The sequence below is a fragment of the Scyliorhinus torazame genome, chromosome 22 (genome assembly GCF_047496885.1).
Source record: "Scyliorhinus torazame isolate Kashiwa2021f chromosome 22, sScyTor2.1, whole genome shotgun sequence".
Taxonomy (NCBI): Eukaryota; Metazoa; Chordata; class Chondrichthyes; order Carcharhiniformes; family Scyliorhinidae; genus Scyliorhinus; species Scyliorhinus torazame.
Genome location: NC_092728.1, coordinates 107,791,757 through 107,804,434, shown reverse-complemented (window position 1 = coordinate 107,804,434; position 12,678 = coordinate 107,791,757). Strand labels below are relative to the sequence as shown.

The window sequence follows — 12,678 nt, the reverse complement described above, 5'->3', positions numbered from 1 at the left end:
TGATGGGGACAGTGTAATGGGAGCTTTACTCTGTATCTAACCCCGTGCTGTACCTGTCCTGGGAATGAGTGATGGGGACAGTGTAGAGGGAGCTTTACTCTGCACCTAACCCCGTGCTGTACCTGTCCAGGTATCTTCTGTTCTTGTCACTCTAGATGGCAGTGGTTGTGGCTTTGGATGATACTGTCGAAGGAGCTTTGGTGCATCTTGTAGATGGTGCACACGGCTGCCACTGTGCGTCAGTGGTGGAGGGACTGAACGTTTAAGGTGGTAGACGGGCTGCCAATCAAGCGGCTGCTTTGTCCTGGATGGTGTTGAGTTTCTTGAGTGTTGTGGTGCTGCTCTCACCCAGGCAATTGGAGAGTATTCCATTACACCCCTGACTTGTGCCTTGTAGATGTGGACAGGCTTTGGGGGAGTTCAGGAAGTGAGTTACTCACTGCAGGATTCCCAGCCTCTGACCTGCTCTTGTAGCCACAGTATTTATAGGGCTGAGTCCAGTTCAGTTTCTCTTCTGTCAAGGGGCAATGGTTAGATCCTCTCTTGTTGGGAGGTGGTCATTACCTGGCACTTATTCGGTGCAAAGGTTACTTGCCACTTGTCAGCCCATACCTGGACATTGTCCAGGTCTTGCTGCATTTGAACAGGGACTGCTTCACTGTCTGAGGAGTCGCAAATGGATCTGAACATTGTTCGCTGATGACTACACATTCTCACATCTGACCTTATGCTATAAGGAAGGTTTTTGGTGAAGATGGTTGGGCCTCAGACACTATCATGAGGAACTGGTTGGTTTTGGTTGGTGAGGAACATGGGGCTGGTTTTAGCACAGGGCTAAATCGCTGGCTTTTAAAGCAGACCAAGGCAGGCCAGCGGCACGGTTCGATTCCCGTACCAGCCTCCCCGAACAGGCGCCGGAATGTGGCGACTAGGGGCTTTTCACAGTAACTTCATTGAAGCCGACTTGTGACAATAAGCGATTTTCATTTCATTTCATTTTTCAACTCCTACAGTGATGTCCTGGAGCTGAGATGATTGACCTCCAACCACCACAACCACCTTCCTTTGTGCCGGGTATGAGGTATGACTCCAACCAGCGGAGAGTTTTCCCCCTGATTCCCATTGACTCCAGTTTAGCTCGGGCTCCTTGATGCCAAACTCGGTCAAATGCTGCCTGGATGTCGAGGGCAGTCACTCTCACCTCACCTCTGGAATTCAGCTCTATGTCCATCTTTGAACCAAGGCTGTATTGTCAGGAGCTGAGTGACCCTGGCGAAACCCAAACTGAGCATCCGTGAGCAGGTTAGTGCTGAGCAAGTGATGGGTGATAGCTCTGTTGATGTCTTCTTCCATCACTTTACTGATGATCAAGAGTAGACTGATGGGGTAGTAATTGATCAGGTTGGATTTGACCTGCTTTTAAAGACTGCCCTGTTTGACGGGAACAGTGTAGACGGAGCTCTCTGTTCCTCTCTCCCTGCTGAGCTGCCCATCTGATGGAATCTCCGTGAAATGTGGAAAGAAAGGTTTGAAAGCACATTTTCCTGTTTGGGGATACCATTGCGCTGCTCCACACAGCCCTCATTTAACAAGCAGACCCCTCTAAGCACAGGGCTGGAACCGCCTGCCAGTCACTTGCAGTCCAGCCAACCATCCTTCTGTCAGACACATTTCAATCCAACAACTAACTTTTGAAATACCATCAGGTTAATTCTTCTCCCCCCGCACTTCACTGTCCTTCCTCCTTCCAGGGTTTACAGATTCCGTGGATTGTGGCTGCTCCCTGCACCTATTCCTCGGTAGGCTCTGACCAGACGACTATTTGACTGTGGGAGTACATCCTGACCTTGTCGTCACCTGGTGCAGATTTATACTTCCCAACAAGTACAGCCTGGAGTCCTCACCTTAACTCGGGAACGGAGTCAGGTTCCCGGGCTGTGGCTGTCACTGGCAAGGCCACATTTATCCCTCATCTCTGGTTACTCTGAGGCGGTGGTGGTGAGTCCCTTTGAACCGCTTGCTAGTGGGTTCGATACAAACGGAGTGATTACTTCAGAGTCAACCACATTGCAGTGGCACTGGAGTCACATATAATCCTAGATCGGGTAAATACTGCACCTTCCCTTCCTATAGGGACATCCACATTCACAGAATTCTTACCACACTACAAGCCATTTGCGCCATCGGCCCTTTGCGAGCTCGCTGAATGATGAGCAATTTACATAGTGCGATTCCCCACCACAGTTAGATTAGGTTTAGATTTGTCAGGTGTACAGAGGTACAGTGAAAACTACTGTTCTGCGTACAGTCCAGACAGATCATTCCGTACATGATAAATACACAATGTAAATACATGGACACAGGCATCGGGTGAAGCATACGGAGCGTAGTGCTACTCAATAGAGAAGAGGGGCGGGGAGATCAGTTCAGTCCATAAGAGGGTCGTTTAGGAATCTGGTAACAGCGGGGAAGAAGCTGTTTTTGAATCTGTTAGTGCGTGTTCTCAGACTTTTGTATCTCCTGCCCGATGGAAGAATTTGGAAGAAATGAAAATCGCTTATTGTCACAAGTAGGTTTCAAATGAAGTTACCGTGAAAAGCCCCTAGTCGCCACATTCCGGCGCGTGTTCGGGGAGGCTGGTACGGGAATTGAACCGTGCTGCTGGCCTGCCTTGGTCTGCTTTCAAAGCCAGCGATTTAGCCCAGTGTGCTAAACCAGCCCGGACAGAATAACCCGGGTGAGAGAGTCTTTGATTACGCTTTCCCAAGGCAGCGGGAGGTGTAGACAGAGTCAATGGATGGGAGGCAGGTTTGTGTGGTGGACGAATCTGTGTTCACGACTCTGTAGTTTCTTACGGTCTTGGGCCGAGCAGTTGCCATACCAGGCTGTGATGCAGCCGGATAGGATGCTTTCTATGGTGCATCTGTAAAATTTGATAAGACTCAATGTGGATGTACCGAATTTCCTTAGTTTCCTGAGGAAGTAAAGGCGCTGTTGTGCTTTCTTGGTCCTAGCGTCAACGTGGGTGGACCAGGACAGATTGTTGGTGATGTGCACATCCAGGAATTTGAAGCTGTCAACCATCTCCACCTCGGCACTACTGATGCAGACAGGGGTGTGTACGATACTTTGCTTCTTGAAGTCAATGACCAGCTCCTTAGTTTTGCTGACGTTGAGGGAGAGATTATTGTCGTTACACCACTCCACTAGGTTCTCTATTTCCCTCCTGTGAGATCTGACTCACTCCAGTCGTATCGTCAGCAAACGTGTAGATGAAGTTGGAGCTGAATTTTGCCACAGTCGTGTGTGTACAGGGAGTAGAGTAGGGGGTTAAGTACGCAGCCTTGCGGGGCCCCGGTATTGAGGACTATCGTGGAGGAGGTGTTGTTGTTTATCCTTACTGATTGTGGTCTATGGGTCAGGAAGTCGAGGATCTTGTTGCAGGGAGGAGCCAAGTCCTAGGCTTTGGAGCTTTGATATGAGCTTGGCTGGGATTATGGTGTTCAAGGCGGTGTAGTCAATAAATAGGAGTCTGACGTAGGAATCCTTGTTGTCGAGGTGCTCTAGGGATGTGTAGGGCCAGGGAGATGGCGCCTGCTGTGGACCTGTTGCGGCGGTATGCGAATTGCAGTGGATCAAGGCGTTCTGGGAGTATGGAGTTGATGCGTCTTATGACCAACCTCTTGAAGCACTTCATAATGATCGATGTCAAGGCCACCGGATGGTAGTGGTTGAGGCGCGTTGCCTGGTTCTTCTTTGGCACCAGTTGATGGTGTTCTTCTTGAAGTGGTCTTCTTGATATCCCCAACCTTCGCCCCACATTCTTCCTTTTCGGATAACAGTTTAAGTCCCTCGAATGCTTCAATTGAACCGCCCTCCACCACAGCCTGGGGCAGAGCCTTCCAAAACCGAATCACTTTTCCTCATAACACTCTCGCTTCTTTTTCTACATAATTTAAATCTGCCCCCTCTCGTTCCCTATCCTTTCCCCAAGGGGAACAGTTCCTCCCAGTCTACTCAGATCCCTCAGGATTTTATACGCCTCGATCAAATCTCCTCTTCTCCAATCTGCCAGCAGCACAGTTACATTAGTGACTGGTCTGTATTTTAATGACAAACTCACAGCTTCATTGTCCCTTTTACAGACCCGGGGAGCTTTACTTCCAGAATGAAACTGAAGTCCAATTCCAAGCTGCCGTGTTTGGATTAATTCTCTCCGGATTATTATTACACCGCACTCCCCAATGCAATCAATAATTGAAAGCAATTAGTGTGATTGTAAAAGGTACTCACCAGGAAGGAGCAGCTTTCTAATCCAATCATGATGTGTGAGAGCTCCGGTATGGGAGTGGGCCCCAGGCTGACGTCAGTCATGTCTTTCTCCACCTGGGGAATCAGAGATACTGTGGGTTGTGTTGCCGAGACCCTCCCCAACTCTGCCTCCCGCCCTCCCCAAAACAACAGGAGGCTGGTCGAGCTAGTCCAGACAGTCAGTGTCACCCACATGACCCCAACGGGGGGGGGGGTTACATCTGAGGAGAGGGTAAAAATACATGAATAGGATGGGAATAGAGGGATACGGACCCAGGAAGTGTGGAAGATTTTAGTTGAGTCGGGCAGCATGGTCGGCACGGGCTTGGAGGGCCGAAGGGCCTGTTCCTGTGCTGTACTTTTCTTCGTTCTTTTGTTCGAGGGAAAAGGACGGAATGCACCACCCTCTAAACCCCCAGATCCCACTCCACTCACCACAGTAGCCCCAGAACCCCATCGCTTCATTCCCCACTGGTGGGTCCCCACTAGTATAGTATAGTGGTCTCCGGGTAGCACGGTGGCGCAGTGGTTAGCACTGCTGCCTCACAGCGCCCAGGTTCGATCCCGGTTCTGGGTCACTGACGTTGGAGTTTGCACATTCTCCCCGTGTCTGCGTGGGTTTTGCCCCCACAACCCAAAGATGTGCAGGGTAGGTGGATTGGCCACGCTAAACTGCCCCATAATTGGAAAAAATGAATTGGGTACTCTAAATTTTTTTTTTTTTTTTTTTTAAAGTATAGTGGTCTCGCCCCAGCCCCCCGCACAACTTCCGATCCCCCGCCCTTCAATCCCAGCTAGCGAAGGAGGATGAGGAGCGGAGGGCAACAGACTGACGAAGGCAGACAGAGAGCACGGATCCTCGACAGGTGTGGGATGCCCTGTCTCCACCTAGTGTCCACTCAGTGCGGCTGCTGCAGGGTCATCTCCAGGCAGGAAGTTTCCCCAGGGTTTTTCTTTGTGGAAATATAAAATCAGAAGTTACAGCACAGGAGGCGGCCATTCAGTCCACTGTGTGTTGGCTGGCTCCCATCAAAGGCAATTCCCCCAATGCCACTCCCACACCTTCACCCCACAGCTCTGTATTTTATTTCCAGATCATAATTCTATTCCCGGTTGAATTGCCCTGGGGACTGATCGCTGCAGTGAAGGGCTGTGTCTCACCTTCACGATTCCTCCAGTGTACTGGGAGACAGACTGATCCACATCAGTGAGCTTTCCTGGGCCCCAGACTGGGGTCACCCCTGTGAGGCATTGGAGAGAGAGAGAGAGAGAGAGAGAGAGAGATTGATCAGTGTAACTAAATAGATCCACAGACCCCACCTGACCCCTGACCTCTCCCCTCAGCACAGTGTCAGTCAGGGCTCAGTGGGCAGCAGTTATCTCTGCGTCTGTCAATTGTGCGTTTAACCCACAGTCTGGACATTTGAGCCCATAATCCAGATCAACACCCTTATGTGCAGCACCAAGGGAGCACCACAGCATCTGTGAACGAGTACTGAGGGAGTGCTGCACTGTCAGAGGGTCAGTACTGAGGGAGTGCCGCACTGTCAGAGGGTCAGTACTGAGGGAGTGCCGCACTGTCAGAGGGTCAGTACTGAGGGAGTGCTGCACTGTCAGAGGGTCAGTACTGAGGGAGTGCCGCACTGTCAGAGGGTCAGTACTGAGGGAGTGCCGCACTGTCAGAGGGTCAGTACTGAGGGAGTGCCGCACTGTCAGAGGGTCAGTACTGAGGGAGTGCTGCACTGTTGGAGATACCATCTTTCAGGAAAGGTGTTTAACGGAGGCTCGGTCTTCTCACTTGGACAGTTGTTGAACAGCCGTTTATAAAAACTGGGATTGTTCTATTTTGAACCGAGAGGCATTTCAACATCATGAAGAGTCCTGATCGAATAAAACTGTTGCCACTGCCGGGGGGGGGTCAGTAACTGTTTGAAAGTAATTGGCAAAGGAGCCGCAGGAGATGCAGGAAATGTTATAGACGAGTTAGGGGGATCTGGAATGTGCTCCCTGAGAGGATGTTGGAGGCAGATTGGATAATTACGCGATAATGTGACACCTGCCAGGTTACAGGGAAGAGCGGGGACTAACTGGGTGACTCCAGAGCTAGCACAGGCATGATGGGCTGAATGGTCTCCTGCTGTCGGATTGGACAAGTCTTTGGGAATGACCTCGTGAATCTGCTTCATTCTGGGAGTGGATACAGAGACAATGAAAGTAGGTTTCACACAGGCTCTCGTACCCAGAAGGTATCTGTTTGCGTATTCCACCAGCTGCTCGTGATCCACTCCGACTCCAGCCAGCACCAACCTGTCCGGAGTGTAGTAATTCCGCAGGAACGAATGGAGCAACCTCTGATCAATCTTCTCCACGTTCTCGGCAGGGCTGAACCTGGGCAGACCCACAGTGTTGTCCCGATAAGCTGCCTAATGGAGAGAGAACAAACCTTCACCTCGGCACCAACCCCACTCCGCACTGTGTCCTGGCTCTCTCACTTCCCTCACTCCTGTCCAACCCACCCACATCTCAAATAAAAGATACTTCCCCTCCCTGCAGAGGGGCCTGGAATACAGACATCCCCCAGTTATACACAGATCTCGTCACACTCCATCCACAGTGCTCAGTCTTGGCACTGCTCCTCAGGAACGATACGGATGGGCTCAGCTTACACAGGCCAGGCTAGTCTTCCCTCAAGTGCAGGAGATTAAAGGGTGATCTAATCAAGTTGTTTTAAGATGATTAAAGGATTCGACAGGGTGAATATTTCCTCTGGTGGGGGGAAATCTCCAGCAAGGGGCAGGACCAGGAATTCGAGGCAGTTCGTTCAGTGATTGCAGGAAGCACGCCTTCACAAAGAGGGCATTGGGAATCTGTATCCCCCTCCCGTGAAACTCTGGGGGAAGGGAGCGGGGGCGTTAAATTAAGAATTTTCAAACTGAGGGGTAGATCTTTTGGGGTAAGGGTTTAAGGGATACGGAACCATGGTGAGTAGATGGAGTTAAAATACAGATCAGCAATTGTTCAATTAAATGGCAAATAGGTTCAAGTCAAGGGACTTAATTGTCTCCTGTTCTCGACTGAATCTTGTTGAGGTTCAATCCCACACGTGGCCCCCAACACCACCCCTTGCCCACAACCCCATAACTCTTCCAGACCCCCCGCGCTCGCCAAAGCCTGTTGTGTGTGTCAGAGCGCATGCAGTGACTGATGACTGTCTATTTAGCCAGGGAGACGGCAATGAGCTGTCCCAGAGCCCGTGTCCCCACACACTTTGCACCGTGGGATCTGGTCACTCACAGTATCCCGTGCTAATCAACCCCGTCCTAACACAGGGCACTGTGTCAGTCAGTAACAATGCCATGGCTCAGGGGTGGTTCTCACCTCACAGAAAAATTATCCTGAATGCTTTAACGATCCTTCACTGAATATCCTCACAGCAACTGCTCCCAAACTTCAGCACTTCATTCAGGCTGAAACATTGAATGACGAGGGAGCGCTGCACTGTCATGTCAGAGAGTCAGTACTGAGAGAGTGCTGCACTGTCAGAGGGTCAGTACTGAGAGAGTGCTGCACTGTCAGAGGGTCAGTACTGAGGGAGTGCCGCACTGTCAGAGGGTCAGTACTGAGGGAGTGCTGCACTGTCGGAGGGTCAGTACTGAGGGAGTGCTGCACTGTCAGAGGGTCAGTACTGAGGGAGTGCTGCACTGTCAGAGGGTCAGTACTGAGAGAGTGCCGCACTGTCAGAGGGTCAGTACTGAGGGAGTGCTGCACTGTCGGAGGGTCAGTACTGAGGGAGTGCTGCACTGTCAGAGGGTCAGTACTGAGGGAGCGCTGCACTGTCAGAGGGTCAGTACTGAGGGAGTGCTGCACTGTCAGAGGGTCAGTACTGAGGGAGCGCCGCACTGTCAGGGGGTCAGTACTGAGGGAGTGCCGCACTGCCAGAGGGTCAGTACTGAGGGAGTGCTGCACTGTCAGAGGGTCAGTACTGAGGGAGTGCTGCACTGTCAGAGGGTCAGTACTGAGGGGGTGCTGCACTGTCAGAGGGTCAGTACTGAGGGAGTGCCGCACTGTCAGAGGGTCAGTGCTGAGGGAGTGCTGCACTGTCAGAGAGTCAGTACTGAGAGAGTGCTGCACTGTCAGAGGGTCAGTACTGAGAGAGTGCTGCACTGTCAGAGGGTCAGTACTGAGGGAGTGCCGCACTGTCAGAGGGTCAGTACTGAGGGAGTGCTGCACTGTCGGAGGGTCAGTACTGAGGGAGTGCTGCACTGTCAGAGGGTCAGTACTGAGGGAGCGCTGCACTGTCAGAGGGTCAGTACTGAGGGAGTGCTGCACTGTCAGAGGGTCAGTACTGAGGGAGCGCCGCACTGTCAGGGGGTCAGTACTGAGGGAGTGCCGCACTGCCAGAGGGTCAGTACTGAGGGAGTGCTGCACTGTCAGAGGGTCAGTACTGAGGGAGTGCTGCACTGTCAGAGGGTCAGTACTGAGGGGGTGCTGCACTGTCAGAGGGTCAGTACTGAGGGGGTGCTGCACTGTCAGAGGGTCAGTACTGAGGGGGTGCTGCACTGTCAGAGGGCCAGTACTGAGGGAGTGCTGCACTGTCAGAGGGTCATTACTGAGGGACTGCCGCACTGTCAGAGGGTCAGTACTGAGGGAGTGCTGCACTGTCAGAGGATCATTACTGAGGGGGTGTTGCACTGTCAGAGGATCATTACTGAGGGACTGCCGCACTGTCAGAGGGTCAGTATGAGGGAGTGCTGCACTGTCAGACGGTCAGTACTGAGGGGGTGCTGCACTGTCAGAGGGTCAGTACTGAGTGGGTGCTGCATTGTCAGAGGGTCAGTACTGAGGGGGTGCTGCACTGTCAGACGGTCAGTACTGAGGGGGTGCTGCACTGTCAGACGGTCAGTACTGAGGGGGTGCTGCACTGTCAGAGGGTCAGTACTGAGGGAGTGCCGCACTGTCAGAGGGTCAGTACTGAGGGAGTGCCGCACTGTCAGAGGGTCAGTACTGAGGGAGTGCTGCACTGTCAGAGGGTCAGTACTGAGGGGGTGCTGCACTGTCAGAGGGCCAGTACTGAGGGAGTGCTGCACTGTCAGAGGGTCATTACTGAGGGACTGCCGCACTGTCAGAGGGTCAGTACTGAGGGAGTGCTGCACTGTCAGAGGAGCATTACTGAGGGACTGCCGCACTGTCAGAGGGTCAGTATGAGGGAGTGCTGCATTGTCAGACGGTCAGTACTGAGGGGGTGCTGCACTGTCAGAGGGTCAGTACTGAGTGGGTGCTGCACTGTCAGAGGGTCAGTACTGAGGGGGTGCTGCACTGTCAGACGGTCAGTACTGAGGGAGTGCTGCACTGTCAGACGGTCAGTAATGAGGGGGTGCTGCACTGTCAGAGGGTCAGTAGTGAGGGAGTGCCGCACTGTCAGAGGGTCAGTACTGAGGGTGCTGCACTGTCAGTGGGTCAGTACTGAGGGAGTGCTGCACTGTCAGAGGGTCAGTACTGAGAGAGTGCCGCACTGTCAGAGGGTCAGTACTGAGGGAGTGCTGCACTGTCGGAGGGTCAGTACTGAGGGAGTGCTGCACTGTCAGAGGGTCAGTACTGAGGGAGCGCTGCACTGTCAGAGGGTCAGTACTGAGGGAGTGCTGCACTGTCAGAGGGTCAGTACTGAGGGAGCGCCGCACTGTCAGGGGGTCAGTACTGAGGGAGTGCCGCACTGCCAGAGGGTCAGTACTGAGGGAGTGCTGCACTGTCAGAGGGTCAGTACTGAGGGAGTGCTGCACTGTCAGAGGGTCAGTACTGAGGGGGTGCTGCACTGTCAGAGGGTCAGTACTGAGGGAGTGCCGCACTGTCAGAGGGTCAGTGCTGAGGGAGTGCTGCACTGTCAGAGAGTCAGTACTGAGAGAGTGCTGCACTGTCAGAGGGTCAGTACTGAGAGAGTGCTGCACTGTCAGAGGGTCAGTACTGAGGGAGTGCCGCACTGTCAGAGGGTCAGTACTGAGGGAGTGCTGCACTGTCGGAGGGTCAGTACTGAGGGAGTGCTGCACTGTCAGAGGGTCAGTACTGAGGGAGCGCTGCACTGTCAGAGGGTCAGTACTGAGGGAGTGCTGCACTGTCAGAGGGTCAGTACTGAGGGAGCGCCGCACTGTCAGGGGGTCAGTACTGAGGGAGTGCCGCACTGCCAGAGGGTCAGTACTGAGGGAGTGCTGCACTGTCAGAGGGTCAGTACTGAGGGAGTGCTGCACTGTCAGAGGGTCAGTACTGAGGGGGTGCTGCACTGTCAGAGGGTCAGTACTGAGGGGGTGCTGCACTGTCAGAGGGTCAGTACTGAGGGGGTGCTGCACTGTCAGAGGGCCAGTACTGAGGGAGTGCTGCACTGTCAGAGGGTCATTACTGAGGGACTGCCGCACTGTCAGAGGGTCAGTACTGAGGGAGTGCTGCACTGTCAGAGGATCATTACTGAGGGGGTGTTGCACTGTCAGAGGATCATTACTGAGGGACTGCCGCACTGTCAGAGGGTCAGTATGAGGGAGTGCTGCACTGTCAGACGGTCAGTACTGAGGGGGTGCTGCACTGTCAGAGGGTCAGTACTGAGTGGGTGCTGCATTGTCAGAGGGTCAGTACTGAGGGGGTGCTGCACTGTCAGACGGTCAGTACTGAGGGGGTGCTGCACTGTCAGACGGTCAGTACTGAGGGGGTGCTGCACTGTCAGAGGGTCAGTACTGAGGGAGTGCCGCACTGTCAGAGGGTCAGTACTGAGGGAGTGCCGCACTGTCAGAGGGTCAGTACTGAGGGAGTGCTGCACTGTCAGAGGGTCAGTACTGAGGGGGTGCTGCACTGTCAGAGGGCCAGTACTGAGGGAGTGCTGCACTGTCAGAGGGTCATTACTGAGGGACTGCCGCACTGTCAGAGGGTCAGTACTGAGGGAGTGCTGCACTGTCAGAGGAGCATTACTGAGGGACTGCCGCACTGTCAGAGGGTCAGTATGAGGGAGTGCTGCATTGTCAGACGGTCAGTACTGAGGGGGTGCTGCACTGTCAGAGGGTCAGTACTGAGTGGGTGCTGCACTGTCAGAGGGTCAGTACTGAGGGGGTGCTGCACTGTCAGACGGTCAGTACTGAGGGAGTGCTGCACTGTCAGACGGTCAGTAATGAGGGGGTGCTGCACTGTCAGAGGGTCAGTAGTGAGGGAGTGCCGCACTGTCAGAGGGTCAGTACTGAGGGTGCTGCACTGTCAGTGGGTCAGTACTGAGGGAGTGCTGCACTGTCAGAGGGTCAGTACTGAGGGAGTGCTGCACTGTCAGAGGGTCAGTACTGAGGGAGTGCTGCACTGTCAGAGGGTCAGTACTGATGAAGCGCTGCACTGTCAGAGGGTCAGTACTGAGGGAGTGCTGCACTGTCAGAGGGTCAGTACTGAGGGAGTGCTGCACTGTCAGAGGGCCCGTCTCTGAAGGAGGTGTTAAATCAGGTTCCGTCTGCTCTCTCAGGTAAATCTAAAGGACTGCGGTACCATTATTTTGAAGAACAGGAGAGTTCTCACCTGCCAAAAATTTACCTCTCAAACGAGTTAAAAACAAAATAATCTGATTCTGATAACTGGACTGGAATCATTTAGGCAGCACGGTAGCACAATTGCTTCACAGCGCCAGGGTCCCAAGTTCGATTCCCCGCTGGGTCACTGTCTGTGCGGAGTCTGCACATTCTCCCCGTCTGTGCGTGTGTTTCCTCCGGTTTCCTCCCACAGTCCAAATATGTGCAGGTTAGGTGGATTGGCCACGCTGGATTGCTCTGAGTGTCCAAAATTGCCCTTTTGGGTGGGGTTACTGGGTTATGGGGAGAGGGTGGAGGTGTGGGCTTGGGTAGGGTGCTCTTTCCAAGAGCCGGTGAAGACGCGATGGGCCGAATGGCCTCCTTCTGCACTGTAATTTCTATGATTCTACCTTGCACAGAAATTACTGCCAGGCTTCTCCGTGACAATGAAGAGTACGCTTCAGAAACTACTTCATTGAGTGTGCTTTGGGGCATCTGTAGGATGTGAAAGGTGCTACAGGAATGCAATTATTTCTTTCTTTCTGGTGCTCCCCCACATCCTGGGATCGGTTAACAGAAGGAATCGGAAAGGATGCCAGACCTTGCAGCTTCTCTCCCACTCTCCAATTAAGTCTCATTTATGTTCAAGGAGTCTCATGTTTTAAGATTTGGCCAGTGGTACATTTGAAAAGTAACATTACCGCGTGAATCATCTCGGTCAGCAGGGGCTCGGGATCTGGTCTCATCTGGAGGTCCTCCAGCTCGAAGCGGACAGACAGACGGGTCATCTCCAGCTCCTCGTCTGCGGAAAAAAAATGGACCGAATCCGTCAGTTGTGAGAGTG

At 53.1% G+C, this 12,678-nt stretch overlaps 1 protein-coding gene across 2 annotated transcripts in view; it reads right to left on the bottom strand.

Annotated features, from left to right (window-relative positions):
• Nucleotides 1-12,678, bottom strand: part of pmpca (peptidase, mitochondrial processing subunit alpha) — a 50,220-nt gene that overhangs the window by 24,007 nt on the left and 13,535 nt on the right. For both annotated transcript variants that reach the window (XM_072488888.1, XM_072488889.1), the window contains 4 exons: nt 12,536-12,636; nt 6,551-6,734; nt 5,473-5,552; nt 4,294-4,386 (listed from right to left, as the gene is read on the bottom strand). In XM_072488888.1, the coding sequence (XP_072344989.1) occupies nt 4,294-4,386; nt 5,473-5,552; nt 6,551-6,734; nt 12,536-12,636 (458 nt within the window). The remainder of the gene's footprint in view (nt 1-4,293; nt 4,387-5,472; nt 5,553-6,550; nt 6,735-12,535; nt 12,637-12,678) is intronic.